General features: G+C 45.1%; 1 protein-coding gene across 2 annotated transcripts in view; it reads right to left on the bottom strand.

The window, feature by feature from the left end:
* CPXM2 (carboxypeptidase X, M14 family member 2) overlaps positions 1–22,340 on the bottom strand; it is a 130,471-nt gene that overhangs the window by 72,047 nt on the left and 36,084 nt on the right. For both annotated transcript variants that reach the window (XM_014733353.3, XM_023637665.2), the window contains exon 4: positions 6,413–6,552. In XM_014733353.3, coding sequence (XP_014588839.2) covers positions 6,413–6,552 — 140 coding nt within the window. The remainder of the gene's footprint in view (positions 1–6,412; positions 6,553–22,340) is intronic.

Below are 22,340 nucleotides of genomic sequence, written 5' to 3'. Positions count from 1 at the left end.
GATGTTTTCATTAAAATCCTTCTATTTCATGCCAAACTCGGCAGTTCAAAAACTGACAGTTTCCAAAGAGGTTAGAGAGGAGTTTGGAAACTTCTGTCTCCCCAGCCCCCCACAGGTGCCAAACATTTCATTGCGCCAATCAGCAGGCAGACACAGCATGATACATTCTGAAAACCTAGGCGCTCTGCCCCGGGCGGACGAGGAAATGACTGATGAAGCACCAGCCGCCTCCCTTTGAGCTCTGCTTCCAGGGGCTGCGAGCATCCTCGAGCTGCCGGCCCAGCCCTGGCCGCCCTTCCCGCTGCCCCAGGCAGGCTGCTCTGTGTTGGGGCCCAGACCCACCCCGGGGGGAAAGAAAGAACTGCAAAGGCCAGGATCCATCCTCTGGGAGCAGAACGCCAGACAAGGCTGAAAGGAAACGGAGGACCCAGGTGAACACTTCTCACTGGGGAAACCAGAGGTCCAGTCACGGGGCAGAGCCCTGGGCGTGGAAGGTGTTGGGAAGGTTCCATCTCCATCCCCCGTCCCTGGATGAACACCCTCCAGCAGCTTCTCTATTTCCTCTGCCTCTTCTCACCCTTATTTTCCTTCCCGCACAGACCCTCCATCTCTTCAGCTGCCTCCTCATCTCCTCCAGAGCTGGGGCCCACCACGCCTTGGAGATTCTCCCAACACGGACAGCGCTGAGGGCCAACCCTGCAGCCTCCAGATTCCCAGACATCTGCTCCTCTCCAACCCTCCACTCACGCCCCCCTGACCCCAGTTATCATCTCTACTGCCCTGTGGAGTCCTCAGATGGCCTCTGCCCTCCCGGGCCATGCCCCCATCACTTGTGAAGCCTCATCTCCCCCAGGGACTCCTTGAACTTGCCCTTCACTTCCAGGGAATCAGCCCTCTGGCGTGACTCCTTCCCGACCAGCCCTGGATCTCAAGCTCACAACCCTTCACTCGGGACTCGCTCTGTGTCCTACCAGCTCCCATGATGCCCTTGCCCCTGGACTCCTCCAGCTGCACGGCCATCAACTCTACTGCCCCCTGAGTGGTGGAGAAAGTGCCACGGTGCCAGATGGGGCCATTAACAATCCCATGAGCTCCAGGATGCCAGCCGAACCCTCTCTGCAACTGGGCAGAGAATCTCCCTATCCTTTTTCTTTAAGTTTCCAACCCTTAACCTAGCATGCTCTGCAGAGGACCCCACCTCGTACTGCACCAAGAATATAAACCCTACGGCATGAAGGCTCCGACTCCCCGACTCCACCACCTCAGGGCACCAGGAAACCCTCCTCCTTCCAGGGTGAGCCCTGCCGCCTGTGTCAGCTCCACTCCTCACCGCCACCCCACATCCTGCAGAGACCTGCCCCATTGGCCACCGTCCTCAACTACGGACACAGCTGTCTCCAGGAAAAACGTGGGGAAATCGGCGTTTCCTCGGTCTTGTCTTCCTTCTGGTTTGGTACCTCGTCCGCTCCTTTCCTTCACCATCAGAATTCTCGAGGGGGAAGCCCACGTTCGGCATCTCTGCTAAGACTCTGCACTGGCAAAGAGAAAGTGAGCCTCTTCGGGCTGGGCTCAGGCTCATCTGCCACCTTTCTGTCCTCGGCCATGAGCCTGGCTCACAGCAGAAGCTCCATTCGTCTTGTTCTAAATAGCATAACTGCTTTTTAAAAACTCTGCCACCGAGTGGACCCTTCCCCAGGCCTCACCTCACAACACTCAGCAATCAAATCGCTGCCTCCCTTGAAGGACACATTCATGGACTCCCAAGAGATAACGAGAATTGTTTTGTTTATTAAACAATTAAAATTTAAAACCTCTGATTATTTTAAATTGCCTGTATTTCGCCCAAGTCATTAGGAGCATCTATTCACCTCAGGGGGAATAATTAACTTTCAATCATCACATCAGTTATAACTGTATCACTCATGTATCTAATATGCCTTCAGAAATTAGGGAAATACAAAATTGGCTTTTATGAGTATACTAACATTTCACTAAATTGCAATGCTGTGGGGAAGGATAATTTACATTGGTGAAAAAAATAAATTTTTCAAAATCATGAAAACAATTATATTTTATTACTTTCAAATAGCATAAATTATTTGAAAAATTATTACAACTAGAAGCATAGATTTTTTTTCCTCAGCTTGGCCATGATGGTTAACCTGGCTAAGCCTCACAACCAGCTGTACCGGCCCTTCCGTTTGTATCACAGGTTTGATAACAGCCCACCTATCTCCATCCCTCATCGACAGGTGCTTTGCTGATGCTGATGGACCTATTAAAGTATTGGGTTCTTCCGCCGGACTGAAAGTTCCCTGCAGGCAGGTCACTTCTCGCTCACGTCTGTCGCTAGTGCTCAATACAGAGTGCTCAACAACAGATGAACGCATCCATAAACACATGAAGAGAATGTCAGAAACAAATAAGATTATGGATGTTCATTTGCAAACACCAACCATAAAAGTCCTATAAATGAAAAGTATTGAATATTCTTAAATATATATTGTACTTCCAAGTGCTTCTATATTCCAACAACCAGACAGAAGCCATTTATAAACAGCAACATCCATTTGGCCAATCCCAAGGGGCCGGCAACCCCTTTCCTTTCCATTTCTAAAACATCACCAACCAAAATGCAACAGTCTGAGATGAGGGTATGTTCTGCACATTTAACTATAGAAATCAAACTCTAATTCCAACTCTGCCACTGCTTGTCTCCGTTTGAATTCCGTATCTGCCTGCCTGCCCGTGGGATTCAGGAAGCAGCAATGGGCATGTGGAGGAGTCGGCAGGACTGTAACCCGCACGGGACGCCCTCGAGCTGACGAGTACCATTGTTACACAGTGATGCCTGGAATGAACCCTTCCTCCAGGGGTGCTCCTGGGAGGGGGTGGGGGACCAGGCTGGCAATGCTCCCCTTCAACTCCCAAAGTCACACAGAGCAGCCTCACCTGTCTGTATTTTCTAAATGTTTCCAAGAAAGATTTCATTGGAAGGAAGAATCTGTGGCCAAAAATAAAGCTTGAGAACCACTGTTTTAAATAAATCCAAAGAGGTGCAGAGGACAGAACCACCATTTATTGAGCACTTAATATATGCGGGGTAATTTTAAAACATGATAACCATTTCCTTTAACCCCCACCACATCTTTGTGAGATAGAGAATAGTTATCCCGTTTTAGAGAAGGACAAAATGAGGTTCAGAGAAGAGAAATCTCATCACCAGCAAGAGCCAAGAGCGATGATGTGATTTCAAAGCCACACTGTTTTACCGTCCATCTCTAGAAATCCTTGTCACTTCTCACCTTCTCTCTCCATGCACGCCCCCTTATAGTATAAGCCTACTCTCGGTCATTTACACTCATAGATTAATTAACTCGATCCCATTTGGTGTGAATGAACCTTTGTCAATTTGTTACTTCCTAACAATATTCATTCATTACAGAATCATTGATGGAGCATCTAGTGGATGCTTGGTACTGGGCAAGGTCCTGGGGACACAGGCCACCAAGGCATTGCCTCTATCAGCGAGTACTCACAAACTAGTGGGGAGAAATACAGAAACCAATAAATAGGTATATTAAAAATGGTGCCACAGATGCCTGTACTAGGAAGAGCTTGGGGACAGAGGTCATGGGGAGAGGGAAAGACAGACAGCTACTGTCTTCTCTACCATCAGTATTTGGCGGTATCTCTTGCTGACATGTCTTCTGGTCATACTGGAACAGATCCCACTGCCTCCAGCATTATTCACGTTTCTGGGAGAAAGGGCTCAGATACCAAAATGTATCCTTGTCCCATTTCCCCTTCAGTCCTTAGAGCAGACAGTCCTATTCCAGGAGGTAAGACACACTGAAACTCAGCAGATTTCTTTTCATTGTCCTTGAAGAATAATTTGACTTGAAATACATTTAGACATAAAAAAAAAGACCCTGAGTCTTCAAAGCAATTCTACCCCTTGCCTTCCCGCTTCGATGTTCCTGTCCGAGACTTAAGTCAAAGGAAGACACCGTTCTACTGCAATTTCTAGTTCACCCCAAACCCTCTGTGTTGCTGGCTGAAATGGAATGTGAGTGTTACTCCCCTCCTGCTCTTTCTTTCTAATCCAATAATAGTCCCCTACCGGGCCTCTAATGGCGGTGCTTAGACAGAGAGCGTCCAGGCATGAGGCGGAACCCCTGCTGTCATCCCCACGGGGAAGCTCAAGTCAGTCTTTCCTTCCAAGCCTCCATTTTCCTTGAGCAATTCTACTTTTTTTTTCCCAAAAGACTTGCCTTTCAGAATCTAAACAGTGAAAACAATTGTCACGGTAATAAGCCTCTGATTACAGCAAAATGCATGCCACAGAGCAACCCCAGGCCTACAGGAACACACCCGTGAGTGCTACTGAGAGGCAAAGCAAACACAGCGCGATCCACAAGAGAGCACAGACGCACAAGCAAGTGTTGTCAAAATGCACGAGTCACCCCAGCTCCAGAAATTTACTTGAAGGAAATAATTCACAGGAAGAAAGAAGTATGAAAATGCTTTCTTGCATATGATACGTGATAGTAGAAAATTGAGATGGTGATGGAGGCACGGCTGAGTAAATTATGGGCTATTAAAAATGATCATTACGAAGTCTGAGTAACAGGACAAAAAACGTTATGGATACCTTTTTAAGTTAAAAATAACAAAACTGCATATGTAATATGACTGCAAAGACGTAAAAAATTATGTTTGCCTAAGGATAGAGGAATCATGGGTAATGTTTAAAAATGTTGCTAGACGTTATAATACTGTCTTTACAATAAAACAGTACTCAGAGGAAAATGGATGATAAGTCATTGCCTGATAATTGTCAAGATGTAAGCAAAGTCCCCTTTACAGTGACAATGACAGGCACTTAAATGTGAGCGCAGATGTCAGGTTCCCTTCTCTTATCCCAGTTTATTTATTAATGTTGACCTTTCCAGGAATTAAAATTAATCTAATCAACAAATTACAGACAGATTGTACACGACTGCCACAGACAATCAGTAAATACTGAAAGGTGCCAAGACGGGAATGTGAGAGCGCGGTACAATCGGGACAGGGAGGGGAGGCAGGGCAGAGGGGTCTTAGCTGACTAGGTCCACAGTCTGTTTCCTAAGGTCACAGTGTGCGGCACTTGGGCTCGTGGCCTCTCAGTGTAGACAGATGTTAGAGAAACTTGGAAATCTCTTGTTTCAACTCAGACCCTGCAGACCCTCCTAGGCCTTGCCCAGTCCCCAACCTCTGCCTGCTTGCTGTCCACACCGCAGGAGCCACAGGACAATCCCACAGATACAGCCCTGCCTCTGTCTCCACAACCAGCCCTGGGCAGAGGTGGAGAGTTTTTGTTTTCTTTTGTTTTCGCATATATATTTTTTCATTCATTGTAGCAAAATATACATAACATAAAATGCATCATTTTTAAGTGTACAGTTCAGTGGCATTTAGTGTATTCACATTGTTGGGCAACCATCACCTCCATCCATCCCCAGAACTTCTCATCCTCCCAAACTGAAACCACACCCACTAAACACTACCCTCCCCCTCCCCAGGCCCTGACAGCCCCCCTTCCGCTTTCTGCTCTATGACTCTGACTACTCTGGGGACCTCACGTAAGGGGACTCAAACAGTGTTTGTCCTTTGTGTCTGACATTGCACTTAGCGTAATGTCCCCAAGGGTCATCCAGGGTGAAGCATGTATCAGAACTTCCTTCCTTTCTAAGGCTGAATACATTCCATCGTATGCACATACCATGAGACGGAGAGTTTTAATCGGCTGCAGCCCACCTCTCTTGGGACGACTATCAGGTCATCTTGTTACTGATCCAGCCTTGACTCCAAGCTCAGTTCTGAGAAATGGGTTTCCATCTCCTTCTCAGGCCTCACACTGGCTCATTCTCCACTTCTACAACTTCTCTAGTCGACCTTTATTTGGGAACCTGCCTAGACTTCCAGCCCTTCTTCCCAGAGTCTGGAAGATTCATACTTTCTACCCCAGGACAGTGGCTGGGGCCTGTCACCTGTTGCTCACTGCTTGTCCAGAGCTCCTACCTCTGGCTGTGTTCAGTCCACCAGTCAGGGCACCAATAACTCACCAAGGATCCAAGATGGCAGCCCCCTGCCTAAACTGCACTGTTTTGACTGCACCTTTGTCAGCCTAACCTGCCTGGTGGATCCCTCTCTCTGTTCCCACACAAGGAAAGGGCATTGTTCCAAGAGATGCACCTTCCCAGTGGGACTTGTGTCACAGCAAGCCCAGAATCCTGTCTACATTCCAATTTTCTCCCCTCTACTGCCAATCACCAGATACCTCTCTGCAACTTTCCTGTCTCTGTCCAAACCCTAGAACATTAGACCCAAAGCACGGAGTCTAGAAAAGCACCGATCCAGCCACACTTACAGCCAGAGCGAGTTCCTTCCTTGAGTGATGACACCAGTGAATTTGGTCAAACGTCTGGCATCCACTTCAATCCACTGATGGAGGTCATTCCGTCCCGCGCACCACGCCCCATCGTAAAAGTCGTTTTCATTAATACCCGCCTGGAAAGAAAGAGAAATGTTCTTCAGAAAGACCCAGAATCGAAGAAAATTACGACAAGTTTTTTCATGAGACAGAGAGGAAGGGAGCAGGGGATAGAAGAGAATGAGGAAGAGGATAGAGAAAAAAACAAAAATCATTATGCCCTGAACTCCTTACTCTAAATCATAAAAGGAGTTGCTTATTATTAACACGTTGGAAATATCTCAATATGATACGTCCTCTTCTTGCCCAGTGTGAAAGATGAAATTAATGAGTTCTGCTATTACTCATTCACCCAGCACACACAGACCCCCTCCTACGTATCAGCCTACACACACCAGGTGCTGGGGATATGAAGGTGAATCGTTCCCTCTCAGAACCTCACCATCCAGGCAAGAAGAAAGAGATGAAAATAGATGAATTAGAACACAATGGGGCATGTGCTATTTCAGGAATAGGAGCAAACCGTTAGGGGAGCATTTAAGGTTAGTACAGCTAATGTCATCTGGAGGCACCAGGGACAGAAAGCCCCAAGGCAAAGGTGATATTTGAGGTGGGTGTTGAAGGGCAAGTTCACCTAGTGAATATTTATTTATTAGCATTTAAGTCATTTGATGTGTTGAGTATCAGCTGCTATTGCTACCAAAGATTCTTTTGATCTGAATTTACAACGTAGGTGAAGTTTCTGCTCTGGAATGTTCCCTATATTATCACCATTTGAAGAGAGAATTCCCTGACCTTTAAAAAAAAAGAAGAAAAAGGAGAACATTTGAACCAAATGAAGCTTCCTAATTTACTAAGACACTTTCTACATTAATCTCATTTTTCCACGGCTATTTCACAAGTACATGGTCAGATGAGAATAAGTCTAAATGATAGTTGAAAGATAAAAATGATGGGCCAGCCTATCTTCTCTAACTCTGAGGAGTTTTCAGCTCAAATTCTGGGACAGCCTTACTTCTAATGGCCAACGGTGATGTGAAACTCAGAGTCCAGCTACAGCAGAGGAACAACCTGGCCAAGGGTTCCATTAGCAAACTCTATCCATCACTGCACCAGCTAACATAGCCTTGTATCAGGACCAAACCACCATACGTGCATTCCCAATCTACTCTTGAAACAAGCTTGAAGGAGCTCTAAGGGCAAATGTCAGAATACTAACATATCGTGGTCCTCTACAAGCACTGCTATCTCAAATGAGGGTGGATAAGAAAGCTACAAGTCAGCACTCTCCAGAAACCCAAGCTCTTAATTAACCAGCACCACAGGGTCTGAGGGCATACAGGGTGTCTGTAATAAGGACCTCGAGGTGCTGCAAGGTCCTGCCTTCTAGAACCATCAAAGAAAGGCTGAATTTTCCAAGTGTGTATGGTGGGTCCTTCACTGTGCTTCAGCGCATTTTGTTAAAGTAATGGTGACTCTATTAAGCATGATCTCTTATTTCCCAACGCTGCCAGTCGACAGGGAGATCACTGTCCCAGCCCGACGACTGTAATTACACAATCACTCCCTCCCGTCATCGAAGGCCCTTGTCCCCCCACGACAGGGACCCGCAGCACATTACTGACTTACACTATCACAACTCATTTCTTTCCAGAAACTAGAATATGCACTTCGTTTTTGTTGTGGTTCCTCTTTTCTTGTAAACAGCCCAGGAGACTGCTGTTTAGAATAGTTCCATCCACTTATTAAAACTAACCTTCACCAGGCCTCTGTATGTGCCAAGTATGGCCCAGGCAAGAAGCAAGTGAAGGCAGAAAACGTGTGCAGCCCTGCCCTCCTGGAGCTCAGAATGGACAGACAGACTGAAGTCCACACACTGCGCTTAGGCCTTAGTCTTGGCATCTTAAAATCCACCACTGCACCAAACGCTGGTTAAGAGCTCGTGCACTGACATCCCCGTGCTTGAGTGTGAATCCCGGCTCTGCCACTTATACATTCTATAAACCCAGGCAATTTGCCTAAGGGCTCTGTGCCTCAGTTTCCCATGCATTAAAAGGAGGACAATGATCATTTCTCCCATAGGGTGTTGATTGTGTTTCTAACAGGGCCTGGTACATAGCGTGGGTTCAAAAAGAAATAAGCACTCAATAAATGTTAGCTATCAGTATATTTAAAACAATGAATATTTGGCAAATTATGAAATATGGGTGCTTTACAAATTATTTCAAATTTTAAAAAATTCTAGAAAATCACAATATTATTCCAGGTAATAGCTGTCAAATTTTCTACAATTCAAATATCCAGAATAGAGTTACAAAATCTGAAAAAAGAGGAGACCCATGAGTCTAAAGTTCTCAACAGCATGTTGCCCCTCAGGGAATCATTTTTGTCTGTCACACTGGAGGAGGTGTGTGCCAGTGGCAACTAACGGATAGAGGCCAGGGATGTTGCTAAACATTCTACAATGCACAGCACAGCAGCCACCACAAAGAATTACTTGACCCAAAATGTCAGTTGTGCCAAGGCTGAGAGTGCCTGGTCATGCGCCAGGCCCACAAGAACGGAGCTGCCACACAGCCCAGGGTCTTACCATTATAGGATCACGGAAGCTTGGAGGAGCTATCCTCATGCCATTGAACCAAAGTCTACTGATGGGGATTTGGAAGTAAATTTTAGGGGCCTAGTTTCGCCAGCCTGGATATTTTGCTTCTGCTGCTAATCTCAGTTCTTTCTGAGCACACAAGACAGTCAGTTAAATGTGGTAGGGTGTCAAGGGACTGGAGAGTCCTTCCTGAAGCTGACTCATGGTGGAAATGACAGCCACCTCTGCAAAACTGATTATGAATTTATAGAGCAAGTGCCTGGGAGAATTCAGTAAAAAAGGAGGTACCAGCCCCAGAGATGTCACCAAATTACACTACAGTGCAATAAATTATATTCATACAACATCTCTGTGAACCAAGAAAAGGGTACATTGATCCCTTGCTGCTTAATAATGCAATAAAATACTTGATAAATTTTGGAGAAATTTCAATCAGAAGTTGTTGAAATAAAAGGTTTGATTCTTTAAAGTATATGCTAGTCTTGAAAACGCCACTACCATGGAATGATTATTTGTACTATGGCCCCAAATAAATTGAGAATTAATGTGATTTTCTCAAGGCAATTAAGTTGTATGCATCATTTATTGCAAAGAAAACCACCAATGCATCTATCAGACTATTTTGCTTAAGATAAATGTGGTAATTATTAAATCCATAACAAAGAGAAAACCTAATACTATTCATTTAAGATCAATTAAAGAAGATTTTTCTGTTTCGAGATGATGGAGTTAGTATATTGGTTTTACCATGTTCTTCTCTCAAAAATTCTCCCCAAACAAAGAAAACAAGAAATACAACCTGGATCTCTGATAAAGCTAGGACACATTTATAATCCCCAAACTACAATATAAGAGGACAGGAATCGGATGGCAGAATCTGAGTGACTCAGTCAGAGAAAAACACGCAGACTTCCCAGCGGCACACCAGCGAGGAGACAGCCACAGAACCTGAAGCCGCTCAGAGGTAGGTTCTCAGGTATTGCGGAAGGTGAGAGGCAAGCAGGACTGAAAACAGGGAACTGATTCAAAATGTGTATTTAAAAAATCAGATTCCCACATCCTCACCCCCACTCCACAGAAGGCCTGAAATTTTTCTCTAAAAACAAAAACCACAGAGGCTCCTGATTTGGGGATCCCAGACACAGAGGAGGGCATATGTGATGTGACAGATGAAAAGAGGGAACTCAGTGAGACACCAGCACACACTGAAGAGCGAGGGGCCCCAGCGCCCTTCCTCCACCCAACTCTACAACACAATGTAGCCAGGCTTACAGCGAACACACAAAACAAGCAAACTAAACATATCATGGAGAACAGAAGAAAATCTCAGAGGAGCTATAATAAGATTGCTTGAAAGAGATCTTGCTTATATTATAGGAAACAAGAATTGGATATTCTTAGAGGAAAAAATATTGAACAAGAAAGAGCTCTAGGAATGCGAAAATTCCACTAACAGTAGATAATAAGAGAAAAATAAGAAGAGCAGAGGAAGAAATCCAGAAGATTTTTAGGGGAAGAAATTACAAAAAAAAAAAAAGATAATGTCCCAGATCTATAAAGCTTAAGTCTCTAAAACACTAAAGATCTAGTACGATGAATAAAATAAGACACACACCAAAGCATAGCATTGTGAACCTCAAAACACCAGAAATAAAGAGAAGATTCTAAAAGCTACCAACGAGGAAACAGATAATAAAACAAATGTGTAAAAACAAAGAAAAAGGAGTAAGAATGGCAGCAGGATCCTCCACAGCAACATCCGAAGCTGAAGAACGGAGGGGATGCCTTCCAAGTGATGGAGGAAAAGATTTTTAATTCTAGAATTTTATACTCAAACTACCAATCAATTCTGATGGTAAAAAAAAAAAGACATTTTTAGATTCACAGATCCTCAAAGAATTTCTCTCTCATGCACCCTTTCCACGAAGCTGCTAGAGGATATGCTCCACAAAAATAAGCCAGAACACCACAAAGATGAAGATATCAGGTCCAGAAATGAAGGGCTCCAACATAGGAGAGAATTCTCAGAATGGCAGCAGGAAGTCCCGAGAGAGTAGCTATGTAGAAGACCCAGAAAGCAACCCATTCAGCCTACAACAGGTCAAAGGGCTCCATGTCTGCAGAAACAAAAAAACAAAAGTGAGACTGAAAGCCTTTGAACAGGTTTGACCTTACAGAAAATTACAGTCACGCACCACGTCACAGTGTTTCAGTCAACAACAGACCGCACATACAACAGCGGTCCCAGAAGATTAGTACCATAGAGCCCAGGTGTGTAGTGGGCTATACCATCCGGGTTTGTGTAAGTGCACTCTATGAGATTCATACAATGATGAAATCACCTAACGGAACATTTCTTAGAACGTATCCTGGTTGTTAAGCAATGTATGACTGTACACAGAAAGGTATTTCAAAGACTCAGACGTATTGCAGGGTATGGGGAGATGATTTCTAAAATACAAGCAGACCTAGGAAAACAAAAAGCTGTCAAGAAATGATATCAAATGCATATTTCTTGGCTCAAAACTACAATATTTCCCGGCTCAGTAGTAAGCAATATTTACATTGTCATAATAATAAAAACCTTGAATGTAGACTTACCCAAAATTTGACATACAATTTTTATTGGAAGGATTAAAGAGGGGTAAATGGGTAAAAAGATGAGCGGAAATTCTCATCTTCCATAGTAAGAATTCAAAAGTTAAAGTCAACAATTTATAAATCAATACATATCAGCATGTGCATATTATTTAGAAATAAAGATTTAAATTCCCAAAGAAACAAGTAAAAAGAGTTGAAAGTAGCTGCTTCATTCACAGCATCGATAGCAGTCAGGGGTGGGGTGGAATGTGGATTGAATTGACAGGGGACCATTTTGCTGTTGTTGTTATAATCCATTTAACACTCTGAATTCTTTAACAACTTGCTTATAAAACTGACTAATACATATTTCAAAAAGGAAAGATATAGAGAGTGAGTGATGTAAAGCCTACTTGGTTTATTCTTTCATTTTCCAGGTGTCTATAGAGCACCTCCTATGTGCTAGGCTTTATGCAAAGTGCCTTGCCTTATGGCGAAGCCCAAACACGTAGAAAACAGTGAGTTTCAAAATCACTCTACTGTTGTGAAGTTACTGATCTGCATTATACATAATTCATAATCATGGCCTGCCTCTATACAGAAACATCTGGAAGCAAATTAAAAAGTTATCTCCAAGTGCATGTAACTATTTAGCGATTCCAGGATAGTTGACTTACAGCTGCCACTCTGCAGACAGCCCAGGGCCATTTGGATAGAAACAGAATGAAGTGACAGTTTTTAAAAATATTTTTGAGACAAAAACCTTAGAAGCGGCGGCTGAAACTTTTTAGCTTACCAAAATGTCACCCCCTTTGGAGGGGTGGTTATCTAAAAATGTTAGACATGACACCGGATCAATATAGTTAAGTAACTAATCTGCCATAAAAGGACCTTAATGTGGTCTATCTCCTTCGATAAACCTCTGTGATACACCTTTCATAAACCCATAAAACTGCCCACATGCAAATCAGCTGAGCCTTCTCAAATTATCAGTGTCTTGTCCCAGTTCAGACTTTAATCATCAACAAAGTGAAAAAAGAAACATTCATTGCTTTTGAAGCCATTCTTAAAACCAAAAACCAATTTTATAAAATACTTCCTTGCATTGGCCAAGGAAACTAAAAAACATCTAGAGTTTGAAATTAAAGACATTTAAAAATAAAATCTATTAGGGGCTGGCCCCGTGGCCAAGTGGTTAAGTTCGCGCGTTCCGCTGCAGGCGGCCCAGTGTTTCGTTGGTTCGGATCCTGGGCGCGGACATGGCACTGCTCGTCAGACCACGCTGAGGCAGCGTCCCACATGCCACAACTAGAAGAACCCACAACGAAGAATACACAACTATGTACCGGGGGACTTTGGGGAGAAAAAGGGAAAAATAAAATCTTTAAATAAATAAATAAATAAATAAATAAAATCTATTAAATACACCATAAACCATTTATTAATTGTTTTTAAAAAAAGAAAAGATAGGCACATGAAAAGATGCCCAACATCATTAATCATCAGAGAAATGCAAATCAGAACCACAGTGTCACACACTGTCTCACACCCATCAGAATGGCTATTAAAGAGAGAAAAAATAAGTGTGGCAAGGATGTGGGGAAAAGGGAACCCTTGTACACTGTTAGTGGGAATGTAAATTGGTGCAGCCACTATGGAAAACAGTATGGAAGTTCCTCAAAAAATTAAAAATAGAACTATCATATGATCTAGCAATTCTACCTCTGGGTATTTATCCAAAGAAAACGAAAACACTAATTTGAAGAGATATATGCACCCCTACGTTCATTGCAGCATTATTTACAATAGCCAAGATATAGAAGCAACCTAAGTGTCCATCAATAGATGAATGGATAAAGAAGACGTGGTATATGTACACAGTGGAATATTACTTGGCCATAAAAAAGAATGAAATCTTGCCATTTGCAAAAACATGGATGGACCTAGGGGGTATTACGCTGAGTGACATAAGTCAGACAGAGAAAGACAAGTCCTGTATGATTGCACTTATATGTGGAATCTAAAAAACAAAACAAACACACAAAACAAAACAGAAAGAGACTCAGATACAGGAAACAAACTGGCAGTTACTAGAGCAGGGAGGGGTGGAGGTGGGAGAAACAAGTGAAGGGGATTAAGAGGCACAAACTTCCAGTTATAAGATAAATAAGCAATGTGCAGCATAGGGAACATAGTGAATAATATTGTATTAACTTTGTATGGTGACAGATGATAACTAGACTTATTACAGTGATCATTTCATAATGCATATTACGTGATCATTTCGTAATACATGACGTACACTTGAAACTAATAGGATATTGGGTGTCAATCATACTTCAATAAAAAAGAGAAGATAGGGAAAGAAATATACTAATTGAAAAAGATAGTAAAGATTTTTCACATCAATATTCTAATTCAACTCAACTAAAATCTGGAAAACGCTTTGGTCACTATTATTGTATATCTATGGAATAAGTAGTTTGATGCTCAAAGTAAACAATTATCTCTTCACCTATCAGCGATCCACAAAAAGAGAGAGTGCTCCCACGCACCAGAGAGGCAGTGCAGCACGAAATAAATAGCCTTTGGAGTCCCGTGTGGGCAAAGTTCAAGTCCTGGGTCATTATTTAAATACCTCCGATTAGGTCAGTTTGTCTGTAAAATAAGCATAGAAACAGAATCTACCTGAGGGGCCTGTGGCGATGGGCACACGGTCGTCCGTAAAGGACCGTATGTGCACTCGGGAGAGGGCAGCTGTTGGGGAACAGGCATGACCCACTTTTCGGCTCCCATCTGCTGAGACCTGTGACTGAATTCGCTCTATGACACAAGCTAAGTTTTCCTCTATTCACAAGTGAATCTGGTCCATTTAGCCCATTGAGAGACGTGCTTCGTCTGAATGAGTCATCAACTCTTCTGGGATATTCTATTTTTATTGCTTCTTTTATTTCTGTTTTATCTTTAACTACTGACCCGTTTTCTTTGCTTTAAGTGTATATTTCCTCTGAAAATTTTAAAGGTCTGTCTCTCTGTTTTAGTGGTTAATTTAGTAACTATCACCTTATTCCATTGTGTGCATCTGCAAGTAACTTAACCATTGTCCTGCTGATGGACATGTGAATTGTCATCGCTTTGGTTTATCGTGAACAATGATGCTGTGAACCTACCTGCACGTGTCGCTGTGCCCATAGGAATGCATTTCTTTTAGACATAGGAGTGAATTTGTTAGGTCAACAGGTATGAGAATGTTGAGCTTTAGTAGATACCCCAAACAGATTTCCAAAGTGGCTGTGCTGTTTTACATTCCGAACACTGAATAAAAGTTTCTACTGCTCCACATCTTTGCCCACACTTGATATTGTCCTTTATTTTAAAGGCATTCTGGTGTCTGTGTGTCACATCTCATTGTGGTTTTAGTTTATATTACTTGATAACAATAATAGAGAGGACTTTTTCTTATGTTTAATGGCCACATTATTGCTCCATAACCAAAACATGTCTCTAGCCACACTTGCTTTGCTTCAGTCCCCCAAATATGTCATGTTCCCTGCCACCACAGGGCCTTTGCACACACTGTTTCCGTCAACCTAGAATTCCCCTCTCCCGCCTCTGCCAACCCATTGTCTGATAAACTCCTAACTTCTAATTATGTCCTCTAGAAAGATATGTTCAAGCCTAACTCCTGGAACCTCAGAATGTGACCTTATTTGGGACTAGGGTCATTGTAGATAAAACTAGTTAAGTGAAGGTGAGGTCAGACTGGAGCAGTGTGGGCCCTAAATCTGATGACTGATGTCCTTATAAGAAGGGGAAATTTGGACACAGAGACAGACACACACGGAGGGAAGAGGATGTAAAGGCATGCAGGGAGACTGCCATGCGACCACAGAGGCAGACACCAGAGTGATGCACTATAAGCCAAAGAACACCATGGAATGCCTGGGTACCGGAGGCTGGAAGAGGCACTGAGGGATCCTTTCCTAGAGGCTTGGAGGGAGCACAGCCCCACGAACACTTTTATTTCAGACTTCTAGCCTCCAGCATTGTGAGAGAATAAATTCCTGGGGTTTTTTCAAAGTATGTTTTTTTTGGTGAGGAAGATTGGCCCTGAGCTAACATCTGTTGCCAATCTCCCTCTTTTTTTTCCTCCCCAAAGCCCCAGTACATAGCTGTATATTCTAGTTGTAGGTCAGTCTAGTTCTTCTATGTGGGACGCCGCCACGGCCTGGCCTGACGAGTGGCATGTAGGTCCGCACTCAGGATCTGAACCGGTGAACCCCGGGCCGCCGAAGCAGAGTGAGCAAACTTAACCACAAGGCCACAGGGCCGGCCCCCAATTCCTGCTGTTTGAAGCAGCCTGGTTTGTGATACTTTGTTACGGAAGCCCCAGGAAACTAATACACAGGGCGCTCTCCTTCTGAGTATTGAGTATAGGTTGTAAATGTGCATTCGCTAGCAAGATTTTTTAAAAATTTCGTTTCCCAATTAGATGATCAGAGTTGCAGGCCAGAAAACATGGGCAGCATCCTTGACTCCTCTTTTTATCTCTTGCAGCCCTCATCCAAACCTTACCCAGCTCCTCATCGGAAAACCCTACTTTCAAATACCCAAAATCCCACCGCTTCTCCCCACCTCGCCCACACCCGTCTCAGCCGGAGCCAGCACCCTCCTCGTCTGGGGTGCAGCAGCTGCCGCCTAACACTCGCTCCCCTAGGTCAACCCAGCAACCGGGTTGCTTCTTTTCACCTGTTATTCAGAGCATGTCATTTCTGTGCCCAAAAACTTTCCAGGGCTCCCCAACGGACTCAGGAGTACAAGCCAAAGTCCTTCCAGGGTGACCTCCAGGCCTGCATTGCCCCCACCCACCCCACCATGCTCGCGCTGCTCCAGCCACACCAGCCTCCCACTGCACCCTGGTAGCGCCAGGCACGCTGTCACGGCAGGACCTCCCACTGCCCCGAACGCTCTCCCCACAGCTACGTGACCCCCTGCTGATCCCCTTCAAGCCAACTTAGCCCAAGTATCACCTCCTCTATGAAGCCGACCATGATCACCTTTAACCATGACCTGCCCCAACCCATCCCCGCCAGGGCCGGCCCTCCAGACCCTCACTACTGGCTGTGAGTTTGTCTTTCTTCTCTCCATCGCACCTATCACCTTCTAACAACTATCAAAGTTATATTTTATCACATTTCTTGCTTGTATGTGCCTCCCCCATTAGAACGTAAGCTTTAACACTGCAGGGATTTGGGCTACTTTGGTCTTTGAGGTATCCTGAGCACCTAGAAGGGGGCCCAGCACACAGTAGGCCCTTCTCAAATACTTGTTAACAGATCAGACACTGTTTCTATTTTTGCTCATCGCTTCCCAGGACTTCCTATAGTGCCTAGCATGTATAAGGTCCCTGGGAGGGGCGTTTGTTTCAAAGAATGAATAAGTAAAAGAATCTGCTCTGACCTTTCTTTCCCCCTCTTTCTCCCTGTCTCCCTCCCACATCCTCTCCCGACACTGGCCTCTCTGCTTGTACCCACTGAAGCCCTAGCACGAATGACCTGCACACCTGACTCCCGATTGTACACGTCCTGGAGACAGTCAACCCAGAGGGCCCAGCCCCGGGGGCATCATTTGAGAAGACACAGTTCGGCTGTGCCCACTGAATGGACACACGGCCCCGGGGGTGATGGCTTCACCCCTCAGACTCCTCCGGGCCCTGCCAGGAGGCGGGTCCGGAAAGTACCAGGGGCTCAGGCCAGCGGGCAGGGAGATGAGCCATGAGATGAGATGCCCAGGGGGCCCCACGCTGAACCTTCTCATGGGTCTTGGAGATGGAAAGGAGGGGGTGTGGGCTTACCTGCAGCCCAGAACCTTCCATCTGAGTCTCAGCCCTGAGCTCACTAGCTGTGGGGCAAGGGCAGGGCGTTCAGCCTCTGACTTCAATTCTTATCTCTACAACAGAGTTCCCCTATGAGTATAGCGAAGATGAAATGAAATACTAATTTAATGAAACGCAATAAAACAGTAAAGAAAAATTCACACAGCAAGTGGAACACAGTCTCCATCTGAAGCACAGGGTCTGTGGTCACAGGCCAGGGCTGTCTGCGACTTGGGCTCCCCTTGTCATTCTGTCACATCCTTTTACTCCCAGTTCTCCTAACTGCTCATATGTTTACGATGCAAGCTTCTCGAGAAAAAGAACAGCACATTAACATCATTACGGTAATACGCATTTTAAATTTTCCGAGAGTCGTGATTTAAAGTATTTGGTCCTGTTATTCCCATAAAAAGCCAAATATCCAAAATTCCAGAATTTTGGCATCCAAACACTCTCTCCCAGACTGTTCTAGAAGCCAGATGCAAAACAAAAATCCCTTTTTCAGAAGAAGCAGGACATTCCTTGGTTTGGAAGCTGTACCCACTGTGATTATTTTTGCCTCTGCTGCACCTAGCACATATATAGCCCCAAATGAGGACTTATGTTACAGCAAGATTTTGTGTAGCCAGAAATAGACGAGATGCTGAGCACCCAGAGATTTGGGACTGTCTGAAGGAATAGGCTTTGGGGTCAGAAGACTCTGGGTGCAGATCATTCCAGCAAGAGGCAGGAGTGGGCACGCCCAGGGTGACGCCTGAGAAAACGGTGCCGCCTGAGACGCCCCACAGACTTCCTGCCAGGACAGACACGGTCTCCACACCTGGGCAAAGTGGGGCACCAGGTGTCTCAGGGCCAAAGGGGACAGGGAGACAGACGGTGGGATGTGACCTGCACGTGAACTTCGACGCCATGATAAAACTTGGTTCAATGCTCCATAAGCAGTTTCACGTCTTCCTGCAGGGTACGTCTGAAGCCACAGGCACTGCCCAGCTTCAAGCCTTACACCTCATTTCACATTAAAAAAATTATCAGAACATCGAAGTGGATCCTAATATCAGCATCCAGGTGCTCCGTAGAATTCCTTTAACAGAATGACTAATGAGAGGAGCTGTGGTTGATCCAGCCGTGCTGAGAAACAGCTCAGACAGATGCTGCTACTATAACCAGACACATGCTCGTGAAAGAGGTACCAGAGGTGACCTTCTCTCAGGGTCAAACTCTTAGTCATTTCTGACACATATGAGACAAGATGTGGGCCACAGGATGTCCAAAGACCATGACCAGGCACCACAAGGACATCTGGAGGTGTTATGCGGAGTCCCAAGTTTCTTCTCGTGACCTCAAAATGTCAAGCCTTTCTTCGAAACTCTAATCTGAGCATCAACTCTTTTACGTTCCCGACTATAGGCAGGGATTACGGTGATATCCTGAGTTCCAGCCACACTCTTGGTATTTCATTTCTTCTGATCACGTCAGGGTCATGCTTATCATATCTTTAGGGTCTTAAGAAGGAAATTCAAATGCAGCCCTTTGAAATGGCAAGTGCTGCTACAGTTTGCTCAAGGCTTTGCAGCTGAGAAAGCATCCACCATAAAGCGGCCACTGGGAGGAGCATGGTCTCTGACTCCACCTTGCTGAGTTTATGAGCCACGGAAAATCTCTCAGGGTCTCAGAGGATTCTGCAGGGACAGGACACATGCTGAGCTGCCATGAAATGATCCACTTGAATACAGAGGCACCTCCTAAGACCAACTAGAGGCAAACAATGACCCAAGCGTGATTTTAGAGGTCATTGCGAAGTCTTCTCTTTGACACTTGGAACGTTAATTTCCAATCTGTCTGTGGCTGCTCCCGGAACAGAAGATGCCAACGATTGTTTCTAAATGAGATCACAGCGTCTTGAGTGTGTTAGTATAAAAGGATCCTGGACACACTGAAAGAATAATCACCAGTGAGAGGACAAACCTTCACCAACCTGCTGAACTGGACCTCTTCCTTGAATTCTTGCAAGATCTGTCTGGTCCCAATGTACTGATGAAACATAAACTTGGGTTTCTTCTCTAAGCTTATATATTAAATTGACATAAGCAAAATTTCACTTGCAAAAAAAAAGTTGCAAGTTGAATTATAAGGTGATTTTACTCTTTTAAAGTCTTCTCCTTAAAATGAGGATAAAAGAGTGCTAGAGACTGAATGTGAATGTCCCCTCAAAATTCACATGCTGAAACCTAGCCCCCTAGGTCCTGGTATTTGGAGGCGGGGCCTTTGGGAGGAGATGAGATCATGAGGGCCCACGAACGGGATTAGTGCCCTTATAAAAGAGAACCCACAGAGCCCCCAGGCACTTCCACCAGTGAGGACACAGAGAAGGCAGCCATCTATGAACCAGGAAGAGGGTGTCACCAGACACCCAGTCTCCCAGTGCCTTGATCCTGGACTTCCCAGCCTCCAGAACTGGGAGAAATAAATTTGTGCTGTTTATAAGCTACCCAATATAGGGTATTCTGTTATAGCAGCCCAAATGGACTAAGGCAAAGAGACAAGTGTGTCTGCTATAACATGGCACATGCAATTCAGTAAACTTCACAGTCTGCAAAACCTTACACTATGAAAACCGAGTTCCCATGAAAAATAGAATTCTAGCCAGACCATTCAAAATCTATGCAGCTCTGTAATCAGAAGACCAAAAAAAAACAAAAACAAAAACAAAACTTAAAAAAAAAGCACAGTTAAGAAGACATGCTAATTGCTTAAAAAATAAAAAAAATATATAAATAAATAAATACAGCTATAATGATAGGATTTGCCCTAAAAAAAAAAAAAAAACATGGTGAAAGCAGCATGACGGAAGAGGGTGTGAGGAAGCATGGGAGCTGCTGAGCGGAGGGGGCAGAGCAAAATGTGCAAAGGAACTGAGCGACGGCATCCGAACACAGAGCTCCCGGCCCCGAGTCAGAGGAGCGTGGAGAGCCGAGCTCCACGTACGGGAAGTGCAGGAGGGAGCTCTTCTGAGGATTCTGCACGCAGCTGCGTTGGTGCATGGAGGGGTCAGGGGCTGGTGCCTGGTCCCACAAAACCCTGATGTACTGGGGGTCAGCCCAGTGGCGCAGCGGTTAAGTGTGCATACCCTGCTTTGGTGGCCCGCGGTTTGCTGGTTCGGATCCCAGGCACAGACCTACCCACCGCTCACCAAGCCATGCTGTGGCAGGTGTCCCACATGTAAAATAGAGGTGGATGGGCACAGATGTAAGCTCAGGGCCAGTCTTCCTCAGCAAAAAGACAAGGATTGGCGGCGGATGTTAGCTTAGGGCTAATCTTTCTCAAAAAAAGAAAAAACTGATGTACTGGCAAAAGTGGTACATGGAGCAATGCTACTTCTGTATCATAATGACATCATCCCATATTTGCCGATCACATATGAGCAAATCTGCGACAGCAAAACTGGGAGAGAGTAGACCAGCCTGCACCGCCCCTTCAAGAGGACTTCTTCACAGCAGCCACAGCACCCTGAAGCCGTCGCAGCACTATACACACTGTATACAGGGGCTTTTTTTGCAGAAAGGCATGTTGACACTTTTTATTAATCAGAAAGGAGGTGACTGATCACCTGGAACATTCTCAGAGTGGACATCAAAGCCCTTCAATAGCCCCAGCAGCAATTCCAGAGCTTTCCACACTCAGTGCCACTCTAGAAGGCTTGCTCTCCATGCCCCCTCCCGCCGCCAGCCCTTTCCCTGGGGGGTCCCGGCCCCGGCCGCTCACCCTTGGTCCCTGCAGAGCTTCTTCATGATTATAAGCCACAAGAGCACAGTTAGACCAGGGGCTTGCAAACGGGGTTCCACAACTACCTAGAAACATCTATTAGGCACATACATATGTGCAGACAGTGTGATGAGACAATGTGGGAATACCCACAAAAACAAAATTCACATCCCCTGCAAGAAGGTTACCATTTGGTGAGGGTGACAGAGGAGTAAATCAATGTCAGATCATTGTCAGGAAAGAAAGATGCACACGGTTTAATCATCACCCAGATGTGCCTGGGACACTCTATCTGGTGACCTGGGGCAGTTTAATGGAGGATCAAGGACTCCCGGATTAAAGCAGCTTCTCCACATCCTGCCTCCCCCAGGAAATCTTAACCAAGTGACTCTTCCGGTCCACATGTCCGTTTTCTATAAGATATAGGTAATAATAATAATAGCACTTGTCTCACGTGGAGGAATAAACGAAACAATGCTCGAAAGTGCTCAGCACAATGCCAGTACCTACCAGAGCCGATCCCCGCTCTCCGCTGGAGACTCAGCATCTTGAGGAAAGGGAATGAACGGGAGCTTTCCATCTTTGCTCTTCTAAGGCCTGGCACACTTCCCAGCACACAACCGGCACTTCACAATGGCCAGCTGAGCGAATGCATTGTAACGGACACAAATACGGCATCTGAGAATTGCTGACGACAATTCTCTTTCTTTACTCCTTCTGATGCTCACACCCCATGAAGGTGGCAGTGCTGGTGGTGGGACCTCTACCTTACTGATGAAGACACTGAGCCTCAGAGAAGTCGGGCATCTTGCCTAAAGCCACTCAGCTCATTAGCAGAACCAGGAGGTGCGTCAAGCCTGCAACCCTGAGCATTCTGGGTGGACCACATGGGTGCCCGCAGGGCCAGGCCAGCAGGCCGGGCTGGAGGAATCTCGTTCACACCCTGCACAACGGCATTTAACCACAGTTTCTAATCCGGATATCTTGGTGTTTCTCACACATCAAATCCCATTAGCTTCATACGCCTACGAAATACTCATATGAGA

Source organism: Equus caballus, chromosome 1 (assembly GCF_041296265.1).
Source record: "Equus caballus isolate H_3958 breed thoroughbred chromosome 1, TB-T2T, whole genome shotgun sequence".
NCBI classification, from domain to species: Eukaryota; Metazoa; Chordata; class Mammalia; order Perissodactyla; family Equidae; genus Equus; species Equus caballus.
Note: the sequence above shows the minus strand (reverse complement) of the source record. Positions and strands in the feature narration are given on the sequence as shown.